The sequence below is a fragment of the Pristis pectinata genome, chromosome 27 (assembly GCF_009764475.1).
Source record: "Pristis pectinata isolate sPriPec2 chromosome 27, sPriPec2.1.pri, whole genome shotgun sequence".
Lineage (NCBI taxonomy): Eukaryota > Metazoa > Chordata > Chondrichthyes > Rhinopristiformes > Pristidae > Pristis > Pristis pectinata.
Window position 1 is genome coordinate 16,673,961 of NC_067431.1, and position 13,236 is coordinate 16,687,196.

Below are 13,236 nucleotides of genomic sequence, written 5' to 3' on the forward strand. Positions count from 1 at the left end.
TTATTTTCCCAAGATGGGTTCCAAAACATTACACAAATTCCACCAACAATGAAGGTAAATCATAACTATTATTTTTTGGCCATTTAAGATGATAGACTTCAGCCAGTTTGGCCTTTCCCTAATCAGATTGCAATTGATTAGTTTTAAAACCACTTCCCTGTGCTTCATGTTGTTGCCACTGTGAGATTGATACCAGGTCACAACCTGGGAAATACCAACCTTACTCCACAATGGGAGTGCTGTCTACACAATAACCACTCTGAGCAACAGCTAGAGCATTATCGCCCTCGTCTACTCCCATTGTTCTACATTTTATGGGAGGAACGAGTGCATCATCCCAGTGAAGGCAACAGCATGTCAGCCAGAGAAACTTGAGAAAGAGTTTGCATTTCGTTAGTATGTCATTTATTCAAAACACCCCAGAGTGCCTTATACCCAATTAATTAATGGAGGTGTAGTCAATGTTAGAATATAGGAAACCTGGCAGCCAATTTCTGCAGAGCAAGTTTTCAGTAAAAGCAATGTAATTAATGACCTGATAATGTTTCAGTGGTATTGGTTGAAGCATAGATGGTGGCATGGATTCAGGGAGGTTTGCCCTGTTTCTCTTTGAATGTGCCGAGGGATATTTTGCATCCACATAAGGGCCTTGATTTAATATCCAAGGGAGTGTACCTCAAGGAGTGCAGCACTACCTTAATTCTAGAATGACAACCTTGATGATAAGCTCAAATTCTTGAAGTGGAACCCAGATTCTTCTGCCTCAGGAATGAGAGGTATTGAGGCACATTTTGAAGAACGTGAACTGCGGGTAGGAAGGAGTGGAATTGGTATGCTGCAGGAACAAGGGCAGAGAGGCAGTGTCTTCTTGCTGCTGGTCATTTTAGACATTAGGGCAAGCAATCAAATCATTATTAGAAAAGCAGAACACTACAGATTCTTAAAATTGGAAGTAAAAGTACTGGAAATGCTCAGCAAGTCAGGCAGCATAAGTGGAGAGAGAAACAGTTAATATGTTTGGTCGATGACCTTTTCTCATTAGTAGCCTCTCCTGGGATAGGAGAAACCACTAGTCTAAAGTATCTTAGCATACTATGCCACTGCAACTCTTAAGGTTACCATCATTCCCATTCCTTGGGGCTAAGCCTAACTCGTGAACTTCCCTGTCATTCAACTGCCTGTGTCTTATTATTTTCCAAGAGCATCACTTAAACAAAGACATTAAAAAAAATGTTGAGAATGTGCTCTACCAGTTATTCAACTTGCTCTAATCCAACATTGGCTTTGCTTGCATCAGCTGAAACTCTGCAACATAACACAAGAGATCTTTGACCACAAAACTTTAAAGAGATAAGAACAGACTCTTCAGGTTAACCCTTCAGCTGCTAACAATCTGTGCACGTGAGGGTTTGCTATTAAGAATGGAATTGGTGGTATTAAAGGCAATGAAAATGTGCCCAACCCCAGTGCCGCATCTGCAAGTGTAATTGGAACAACCGCTTGTTTTTTTTTAATTCTGTAGTCTTGAACTTTTGCTGATTTGTTTCACCATCACCAACAATGCCTTCAAGTTCTCCTCCTCCTTTCCTCTCCCCATGGGTATTACAGTTAAATTCTAGAAGGTAAATCTGCTTTTTTAATAAGATAATTTCTAATTTTTTGATAAAGGAAAACAAGATTCATAAGGGAAAGAGAAACATTGAGTAACGGTTATAAAGCACTTCTTGTTGCTGACATTTTGCTGTCTTCCTGGATTGCAGTCGAGCCTGATGCTGCCCATACTTAATGTCCTTATAATCAAGGTTGTCATTTTTGTGCCTTAATGTGCTTGCCTTGCAAAGCAGTATGATGTAGAAGGAGGGCTATATGACCTCCTACAGTTCACATGATGGGGATGGTGGGATGGGTGAGCAGGAAAGTTCATCCACTCCCACAACCAGTGGGCTTGATGAGGTCAATGTGGAATTCCAAGCTGGAGCTCCAGTCTCCACTCAGCAGGACCGCCAGGAGCAGTGCTTGAACTCCGGACCTTATGACTCGGAGGTGGGAATGTTAACTGCTGAGTTACAGGCTGGCTTTGCTAGACAGCCATTCACTACCCTGGGAGCACCCAAGCCATGCCACTGCCTGCAACCATGGTCAGGTACGTCATCGCATCCTGGTTATGGAACATGGAGCCTTTTGAAACAGTAGTGGTGTGGTGGTGCTCACAAGGAGAATGCACATGCCATCCAAGCCAGTGTGAGATCTTTGACTTTGTTCTGGCTCAAGAGCAGCAGACCCTGAAGCAATCACCTGCCAGAGAGGAATTTCACCTCCAGGGCTCGGCTGCTGAAATTCTCTCTCTCAGCAAATTGTTTTGGCTGTTTTATTTCTTTATGGGTTTAAATATAAAATTTCCCTTTGTATGATAGTTTGCCAGTTCAACAGTCAGCAGTGTGCCAGTGCAATTATGTTGCAATGGGAGTAAGGACTTTGGACAGTCTAAAGATCAGTGTTGTGCTTCATGTTTAAATCCAGTCTCACTCATGCAATAGCTGCAAACGCAGGGGAATCTCTGAGTCTGCTGGTTGTGTATTCAAATATCACTCCAAAGATCTGAGTCTGTAGAAACTAGTGTTGCTCATCTTAGAGCAGAGAGAACTAAGAGGAGATTTGATGATGTTTAAAATCTTACAGGATTTAGAAAAATGAATAAAGAATATCTAGTTCAACTGGATAAAGAGTCCATAAGCAGGGGCCACAGCTTTAAGATTATTAGCAAAAGAGCTAGGAACAATATCACGAGAAACGTACTTCTGCGCAACAGTTGATTATAATTTGTTATGTCCTGCTTGAGAGTGGATATCAATTCAATGGTGGTTTTCAGAATGAAATTGAATAAATTGATTGAAAAAGAGGGATAGAGAGGGACCAATGGCTCTTCAAAAGAGTTCCTGCAGATCTGGTTGCCTTCTATACTGTACTTTCTTGTGATTCTGTGAATCCAGGCTCTTATTCCCATGCAGTACAGAGAGAATGTTGCACTGTCATAAGTGCCTAATGCCATGGTCATTATCTATTCCCTAACCATTATCATCAAAACAGATTATTTGCTCATCATTACCTTGCTGTTAATGGAAGTTTGTTCTATGCAAATTGGCTGCAACATTTCCATTGTTACAACATTAAGTTCAAGTACTTCAGTGGCTACAGAGGGTTGGCGACATCCCAAGGTTGTGCTAGGTACTATATAAAAGCAAGCCCATTCTTCTTTCTTTGTCGCCGTGGTGTTTGGATACACAAAAGAATCTGTTTCCACAGCAAAGATTTTTATGCTTGTTTGGTGAATTAACTGATTTTTTGAAAGACAGACTGATACTCATGCTTATCAGCTATTGATCTCTCAAAGAGGATTTTCATCAAATAAATCAATTCATGCGATTAGGTCGTACAGCTCCATGTTGACATTTGTGTTGCACGCAATATTTCTCCCAGCCCTCGTCATCTCACACTATCAACATGTACTTCTATCCCTTTCCCCCCCGTACAGCTAGCTTTTTTTTAAATGCATCTTTGCCATTAATCGCAAATACACCATGCAGTACTGAGTTCTTCGCTTGATTGTAATGTTAAGGTTCATCTGAAGCCCCAGATGGAATTATTAATGACAATCCACTATCTATAGCCCCTAGTTAGTGACTCCTTTGCATGTATAAATAAAATTTCTCTATCTACCCTTTCAAATCCTTTCACCATTTTAAAGAGTTCTCCTGGTTCACCACTGCTTCCTCTACCACAACCAGGTCTTCCTTTTTTGTAGTATTTCCTGATGGAGATAATCTCTCCATCCAAAATCTTCATAAGCTCATTGTGCATTTCCCTGATAGTTCGAATTCCCTTTGTGCATTATGCACAGTATTCCAAATGTGGTACAGTGAAAATTCTCTGTAAATTCAATGTAACTTCTTTGCCTTTTGTTTCTGTCCCTATGGAAACAAAAACAGTTTGTTTACTATTTTCATAGCCTTACTGATTTCTACTGCTGGCTTCAGTCAATTCTGCATCTGTACCTACCCATAGAATCTTCAAGTTTCTCTGCCAAATTTAGTCTTATTTTCTGAAGAGGGTGTGGCTCCCTTTCCTCTTGTCAAAATATACCATCTTTTAACTTGCCTATATTGAAATTAATTTTCCAATGAAATGCCAGTTCTCAAACTACTACAGATGACCCCCGCACTAAGGGGTGCTGCTTTCCTAGAAAATGGTCTGTATTACGATTTTCTGTAATGTGAAGCTGCATCATCTGCCATGTGTCAAGAAACGAGTTGGGAAAAAAAACTAGATTTTGTGTTATTTAGTCACCTTTTTCACATAACTGTAAGAGTGAATTTTATATCGTGCCTCAAATTTTGGTGTATTGATTTGTGAATTCTGTAAGGATGAATTTGCATTACCCAAACAGCCGTAACATAGAGGTCGCCTGTACTGTCTTCCTATATTTTGTTACAATAAACTTTTCTATTTACCACATCCTCCAGTTCAGTATTGTCTGCAGAGTTAGAAATTGTACTTCAAATTTCTGAATCCAACACATTTGTTTACTCACAAGATGTGTTTGAGATGCATTAGAAAGCATGGCCATGAGCCAAAGTAGGTCAAACACAAAAGAACTTCCAAGTTCCATCCCTTGTCCTTACTGAGCCCTTTTTAAGTGCATTTTGCGATGGCACAGGTGGTATCACTATTCCAAACCAATGGGTAAATCATCAAGAATCCCAACTCCTTATTGGTTTGTGAATGGTAAATTTGTACTGACCTCAATTTGTGCATGATATCCCACATTGTCAAACTTCCCTGAAGAAAACCCACTCAACTGAGGCACAAGGAAGGTTCAACTTCCATTACCAAATGTAGCCCAACCATAGCAGAGAACAGCTGCTGCTGCCACCTTCATTTTCAGAGATTGAGAAATAGGGAGAGGTAATCACTTGATGAAATACACTGGAACTGTTGCAAAACTAGAATATAGTTGCAAAATAACGAGAACAATTCCATTAAATATCTTCTGTCTTCCACTCCCTCACAGACCATTCCTTTTGATCTTTCCCCTTCCCCCTTCTCCTACATTATAAAGTTTGTTATAGATCCAACACCTTCCAGTTCTTAGATGAGATCATTGACCTGAACAATTAACTCTTTCTCTTGTTTCATAGTTCCTGTGAATATTTCCAACACTTTCAGTTCTTTTTAGAGTCCCCATGACTGGAGGAACAGGAGTAAGTAATTTACCCTCTCAAGACTGTCCTACTCTAAATTAGGTAAAGGAGCAAGGGATCTCGAGGTATATTTTACATAGATTTATATGGTCACACAGGCATGATGGACAAAATGGCTTCCCCTGTGCTGTATATTTTGCAGCGATTCTTTTAAATCACCAGTCATTCAGCACCCTCAGCAGCAGGTCAACCATACAATACCAGCAAACATGCTCACTTTTGATGACTGACAGGCAGAAGAGTGAGGAGAAAGAGATTAACATTTTGAATAGATAAGGTGACAGTTTTGGGTGATAACATGTGGTTCTATTTAAAAACTGATTCATTTCATAAGATGTTGGACCTTCCTTAATTGTAGTATCTGCATGCTTTCTGTATTATCTCCACTTGATCTCTGCCAGTGTTTTAGTATGTAATAAAACAGTCTCTTTTGCCACCTCATTCCTTCTGATTTTCTGTCCTCTCTTTCCCTGGAATTCAGCACCACCCTCTGTTGCCCCAAGTCTAACCCAAAGCCTTTCATTGTAATTGAACTCAGCTAGCAGGTATCAATGGGTTGTTCTTTGCATTTGACCCTGATCTTCTCTTAAAAGGGCTTGCAAATATGAACAACTGCAGGAATTACAGGCTAGTACTCAAGAGCAGGAACCCTGACTGCTTTCTGTTCTCATCACTGATTGGGGGTCAAACCTAGGCTGTCACCAATTAGACTTTTATATCTGAAGAACAGAAGATTCAAACCTCCTGGAGCTCTTGTGTGAAGGATTCGTTGGCAAAGGTCCTGAGGGGAGACAGCATTTCCTGCAGCCTTAACCAACACTGTGCTATGCACAAATAAAACTGCATGCTGCAGAGGTTGGAAAGTGGAAAGCAGCAACAGGACACACTGAAGTGATTGACCAAGTCAGGCAGTATCTGTGGAAATGGTTGGTTCTGTATTTCTAAGTTCCATCCACAAGAACTCACTCCTTAAGACCTAGAGCACTGCTGAGCATTTCCAGATTTTTTTAAGTACCATTTACGTAATAAAGTACCGATTTTCTTTTTTTTTGGTACTCTCTGTGTTCAAATTAAAAAAGAAAAAAATTCTTTCCAATTCAGCAGGTTGCGAGTTCAAATCCTGCTCAAAATACTATCTCTAAGCACATTATCTAGGCTGCCTCTCCCACTGTAGCACTAAGAGGGTGGTGCTTTTTCTGGATGAGATGTTAATCTGAAGTATAGATTGCTTTCTTCGTTGGGCATAATGGATTTCATGAACTATATCCCAAGAAGTGCAAGAGAGTCTTTCCTGATATCTTGGCCAATATTTATCCCTTAAGCAATATTGGTCATTGGATCCTGTTGTACACGAATTGGCTGCCAAGTTTCCTATATTGAATCATTTCCAATGGTTGCAAAGTGCTTTGAGATTTGATGAGATTGTGAAAGATGCCAATAAATGGGTCATGGTTTCTATTTTATATCATGTCGTTGTTACTCAAACTCCAGCTCAAGATATCCCAGAACCTATTCAGCTGGTTCTACCTGGACCCAGCCTGCTGATCCCAATCACTGCCTGGCAGCACTCACCCTTGCAAGCAAACTTAAGGTGCTGTTCATCAGATGGCCTAGAACCCCCAAACAGGCTTCGACAGAAGGCAAAGCTGGCGCCTGAGTCAAAGCTTGGAGGCTTTTTCACAGTTTTTCAGTGTCTGATATCGAATACATTTCAAAACCATTAAAATTGATGTAAATAACTTTTAAAAATTAAAGTTATTAACAATTTTTGAAAAGAGTTCATTAAAACATTTAGAAATCACCTAAAACCTTAAATTATAGTAAAATAATTTTGGGGAAAAAAATCTCATTTCATGGGCCAAGCTTCTGCGTTGAAATGAAGAGTCTTCAATCCTACACCATCTCTGAAATAAAGAACAAGAAAATGCTGGAGATACTCACCATGTCAGGCAGCAGCTGTGAAGAGAGAAACAGAAATTACTTTTTAAAGTTTTGAAGAAAAAGTTATAATTTAAACATGGCTTAACTTGTCAAGAAGGGAGAGGGGTGGAGAGAACAAAGACTGTGTCAGGGTGGAGACTGAATGAAGCCAGTGGTCTTTTTCCTTACATCCTCCAGAATTTTTATCACTCTTAAGGTGATGCCATCACTGAACACACTTTTCCCTTCCTCATTATGGAGGGACCATTCGCTCCTTAACTCTGTGGTTCACTTTACCATCTCCACCACACTCCCCATCCCATGGCATCTTCCTACACATCTGCAGGAAATGCAGAACTTGCCCTTTTTAGCTCTTCCTTTCCCACCATCAAGGCACCCGAACAGTTCCTTCAGGTGAAGCAGCGATTCACTTGTACTTCCAGTTGATGGTAATGCATTCAGCACTCACAATGTGGTCTCCTCGGCACTGAAGAAGCCAAACACAGATTGGATGGTGGCTTTACAGATCATCATTGTTCAGTCCACAGGGGCGACACTGAGCTTTTGATTGCCTTTCACTTTAATTCTCCATCCTACTTGCACTCTGACCTCTCTGCCTCTGGCCTCTTACAGTGATCCAGTAAAAACCAACATAAGCCCATGAAGCCACACCCCATCTTCTGACCAGTCATATTTGCATCGCTCATACTGTACTATTGAAAAGTTATCAGCCTATAGCACTAAGTTCATTCTTGTTTGATATCTGCTAACTGACATGCAGGGTATTCCCAGCACCCTCTTCAGATTTCCAGCAACAACAGAATTTTGTTTCTCGTGGTTCCCACAGTATTTTTCCCTTCTCTGTTTCCAGTCATCTATTTGCATTTCCTTCGGAGAGAACAGCTGTGATTAACAAACCTTCACTGTGCTCTCAGCTGGCACTGCCACCACTTTTGTTGTTCAGTTTCTCTCACAGACATTCCTTTTGTTCTCTCCACCCCTTGGCCTTCTCTGCAGCTTAGTAGAATCTTGATTTCTAACCGTTCCTAGCTCTGATGCGAGGACATCTGCCTGAAACATTACCTCTGTTTACATGCCTGACCTGTATTTTCTGATCTGACATTTTCTGTTTTATTTCATATTTACAGCATCTGAAGTTTTTACTTGGGTTTCCTATATGAGGTCTGACTTGATGCTGAGGGACCCCAGCTTCCATGGGACCTGCCACTGAACTCCACCAGATATCCAACAAAGGCGGGTAGTGACAGATGCAGCAGCATCGGTCAAATCCCAGACTTATTTGGAAATGCTGTAAATGTGGGACCCGCTGCAATCTAAATGGAAGAATGTTTAGAACCAAAAGTAAATGCTGCAGATGCTGAAAATCTGAAATAAAAACAGGAAATGCTGGAAATACTCAGCAGGTCAGGTGGTGTCTGTGGCGAGAGAAACTTTTATTTTGATAACCTTTAATTAGAATTTCTGTATGAGCATTTGAATTGCCAAGGCATAGGAGGCTGTAGCCTAAGTGATAATAAATGGGAATAATATAGGTGAGACATAATAGTCAGCAGGGACATGCAGGCCGGAGGTACTATATGACTGTAGAACCATCGACCACATTCAGCAAGATCCCACCCAATATTGCAATGAGGATTGATCACATCGAGGGTCAGAATCGGGTTTATTATCACTGACATATGTTGTGAAATTTGTTGTTTTACAGCAGCAGTACAGTGCAAGACATAGAGACATAAAAATTACTATGTTACAAAAACAAATAAATAGTACAAAAGAGGATTAATGAGGTAGTGTTCATGGGTTCATGGACGGTTCAGAAGTCTGATGGCAGAGAGAAAGAAGCTTTTCTTGAAACATTGAGTGTGGGTCTTCAGGCTCCTGTGCCTCCTCCCCAATGGTAGTAACATGAAGAGGGCATGTCCCGGGTGGTGAGGGTCCTTAATGATGGATACAGCCTTTAAAATTTTATTTGTACAGCATGATAACAGGCCCTTCTGGCCCAATGAGTCCGTGCCACCAAATTACACCCATGTTAACCTACTAACCCATACGTCTTTAGAATGTGGGAGGAAACTAGAGCACCCGGAGGAAACCCACGCAGTCACAAGGAGAATGTACAAACTCCTTACAGACAGTGGCAGGAATTTAACCCTGATCACTGGTGCTGTAATAGCATTACACTAACTGCTACGCTACCGTGCCTTCTTGAGACACTGCCTCTTGAAGATGTCTTTGATGGCGGGGAGGGTTGTGCCCATGATGGAGCTGGCTGAGTCTACAACCCTCTGCAGCCTCTCGCGATCCTGCACATTGAAGCCTCCATACCAGGCGGTGATGCAACTAGTCAGAATGCTCTCCACTGTACATCTGTAGAAATTTGCAAGAGTCCATGGTGACATACCAAATCTCCTCTTCTCTGTGGATTGTCACCTTGTCGTGGTGGAGAAGCTTGTGCGGTCCTGAGATCCCGAGAACAATGCCGTCTGGAGCTATGCTCCTGGTAGGGTCACCCATGGCGGTGAGGTCGATGGTGAGGCCCCTGACAAAGAACAATACAACCAAGATCTCAATGGTGGAACAGGTGGATGAAGTTATTTCAAACTCAATGGCTGTAAAGGCGGATGAAGGCTGCAACAAATCCATCAGCTCCAATTGTCGTGGTTTCCATGCCATTGGAATCAGTTGGTTGATCTGTGAAGTATCGTGTGCTTTTTGTAGTGCAACATCAAGTACACATTAAACAAATACACGCACAGGCGTCTTCGCTCTGTGGGCTACTTCAACGGAACAAAGACCATCATTCTCGACCTCGAGGGATAGCCACGACGACCAAATCTTCTCAAACTCCTAATGAAGTAGAGCCGCTGGTGTGCCGTCTTCATGATTGCTTCAATGTGTTGATCAATCCAGGATATCCACAGGATCACAATGTCTTGTGACACAGTACAGGGTAGAGTTAGTGGAGTCCACATGTTCATGTCAGTGGTTATATGGTGAGAGCTGGTTGTTGGGGTTGTATTTGGCGTTGGTGGTTGAGTTTAGGATTAGTGGCTAATGCTGCAGTTGGTAGTTGGCGTTGGAGGTTAGAGTTGGGAATTGGAGTGAATGATACGGCTGGAGCAACAGCCTGCTGGAGGAACACGGAGTCAGGCAGCATCTGCGGGGTCGGGGGTGGGGGTGGGGGGGTGGAGGAATTGTCGACGTTTCGGGTTGAAACCCTGCATCAGGAACCACTGGATTGGAGACAGCAGCGTCGTTACACTTGTCCGGAGACGATTGAAGTAATCTGTCTGTTGTATTCAGTATTCACTGCTCAGTGGTGGTCGGGCAGTTTGGCGTACTGTTGGGATATTTGTACTTCATACATTAAATTGACGAAGCAAGGTGCCGGGGCAGTGTGTGTGCAGAGCAGGGATTGGACGGGAGCCAAGCTCCACCTCCCTCACACACTGGCTGCCTTGGCACCTGACGTCTGAGGCCGGCCGGCCGGCCAGATATAACCTGGGATCCGGGCTGCTTCTGCTTGTTGCTCGGAACCACTTAGGGGAGTGTTCAAAGATCCCAGGATCCAGGACGGGAGTAGTAATTCCAGTGCAGCGGCACCCGGCCGAGCTCATGCCCAGCATGCGACAGTCCTACACGGTGACCGTACCCGAGGAGCCGGTCCTGAGTCTCTTCAGCAAGGAGCTCCGCAGGAAGAGCCCCAGCGTCTCTGGATCCATGCTGGTCTCTACCTTCGTCGGGCTCCTCATCAACCAGGCTAAGGTAAGGAGGTTGCGGACAGGGGTCAGCGTTCCGAGACACTCGGGTGAAGTTATAGCAGCACCGTAATATCAGTAGTGTGGCAATGTTTTTGTTTTAAATCGTATTTTTCCCCATCCCCAGTAACGTGGCAGATCGGTCAGCCTCCGAAAGAGCAGTGCGGGTTGCTATTAGGAGATGTAGGGTCACAGGTGAGCGTCAGGGAGACCTGGCCGCCGTCACGGGGTAGAAGCTGTCAGTGGGCGCTGAATTTGGGGACTGTGAAATGCCTGCGATGCATCCATTTTCCGAGCCTTCTTGGATTAGATTAAAGTGTTATAGCCCAGGAGGTGGCCGCTGGTCCCACTGTGTCTGTACTATTCTCTGGTCCTTACCGTCTCTCCGTGGCTCTGAGATTGTTCTTCCAGTTCAAACATCTATCCCCTCTCCAATCACCTTCTGAAATTGTATGTCTTTCTATAACTCGCCCCATCCCCGTCCACCTCCCATCCCTGGAGGTGATATATCCAGAGCCAGTGAGCTGAAGCAAGGAGCTGGCTTAACATCATCGATTACACTGGCATTTTATAATTAACCCGGCTGTTGGTTTGTCGATAAGACTGTGGAAAGTCATCAGCCACCCACGTTCAGGAGAGGAGGAGGCGACACAAGTGGGAGCAAAACTAGACTGGATAGAAGTGGAAATTCTCAGAGAAGGTAGTTTTCAGAAATGAAGCCAGTCTTTCCCTCCTAGAATATACTTCCTTGCGGGATATCTTTATCCATGTTGTTATTGCTCGCACTGCTGTTCCAGATCTTGCTGATGGTGATAACTGGTCAAACCTGGTCTGATTCACCTGAGTTCAGTGGTTAGGGGAACCTGGTTTCAGTTGTCCTTGCTCAGCTCTGCTTCACCATGCACCTGCCTCTGAGAGATCTGTGTGTGGTGCTGATGTTCCAAAACAAAAAGAAACCTGCCTGATATAACAATGTGAGATGGACCTAACAGTTACTTAGAGCTTGGAACCTTGATTAATTGGTCCCACATTACATTTTGGTGATCCCATGGAGGAAAGGTCTGGGTTAGGGCAAATCAATACATGTTAGTATCCAGGCTTGTAACTTCCTCCTCTATTATCTTTGTCCTAACTTTATTTCTGCCCCCTCCTTTATCCTCTTCCTCTCCAGCCCTTGTTCTCTATATCTCTATCCACCCCCCCCCCCCACCAGCTCTGACCGTGTATGAATGTAGGTTCCATTATATGAACATACAGTATACCTTTTCACTCCCCCTCACTCACTTCCAATGAACCTGTTCTTGTGTTAAGTTTAAAGGGTCAACTGATGCTTTGGTGTAGCTCAGTCTAGTTTTGCTCATGTGTCCAGTTACAGTGGGTAGCCAGCCAGAGATGCCACTTTTAATATAAGGCGTGTTGCCAATAGTTAGTGAAAGTAGAGCAGCCTAAACAAATTGGGATAGTCTGTTTAAATGATCCAAGATTGATCTACTATTTTGTGTAATAAGTAATAAAGTGATTTCACTTTTAGTTTTCCTCTCTCCATAGACGCTGCCTGATCTGCTGGACATTTCCAGCTTTCTTTGGTTTCAGATCTCAGACAGCTTGGACCTGTATTTCATGGTTTTGACATACGCCCCCCCCCCTTATTCTCTCACTCTAATTTCCCTCAATTTATTAATCAGGTAGCTCTATAAACATAGGGATCACCTCAGGACCCATGACCTCACGTTGTTGGAGAGACACCCTTGGTCTTATACCCTCTCTGCAACTTAAAACTAACTTGTTCTTTCACATTATCAATTCTGATGAATGGTCTGCAACCTGCAACATGAACTCTGTTTCTCTGTCCACAGCCGCTGCCTGATCTGCTGAGTGTTTCCAGAATTTTCTGTTTTATTTCAGATTTCAAGCATCTGCATTTTTGTTCAAACATTTTCATAAAGATCTAATATCAGAAGTCAGATAAATAGTTTTAACCCTTTGGGGAACTTGTATTCTGGTTTTCAAGAGTCCCCACACTTCTCTCTACACTAATTGTGAACTGAAGTGTTTGATCAGCAGATCTGTCAGTGGCTGGCAGGTTCCATGATAGTACAGCTGGATTCTTTGGTAGGGTTGATGTTCACATTTCTGAAATAACTCTGAGATCTGGCTATTGATCTAAGGAGCCTGTGTGTGCAAGCAATTGTTTTCTGCCGATTTGTGCGCTGAATTGGATATCTTGTGTTCCTCCTCCATCCTGAGTTCACATGCAGATGTGCAGACCCTAATTCAAA

The 13,236-nt window shown here is 42.9% G+C and overlaps 1 protein-coding gene across 9 annotated transcripts in view; it reads left to right on the forward strand.

The window, feature by feature from the left end:
• LOC127583662 (ubiquitin carboxyl-terminal hydrolase 2-like) overlaps window positions 1-13,236 on the forward strand; it is a 118,820-nt gene that overhangs the window by 84,678 nt on the left and 20,906 nt on the right. Inside the window, exon 1 of one of the 9 annotated variants that reach the window (XM_052039881.1) lies at window positions 10,727-10,964. The exons of the other annotated variants lie outside the window; for them this stretch is intronic. Within the exon in view, the coding sequence (XP_051895841.1) occupies window positions 10,815-10,964 (150 nt within the window). The 5' untranslated portion in view covers window positions 10,727-10,814. Of the gene's footprint in view, window positions 1-10,726; window positions 10,965-13,236 lie in introns of those variants that run through there. 9 annotated transcript variants of the gene reach the window in all.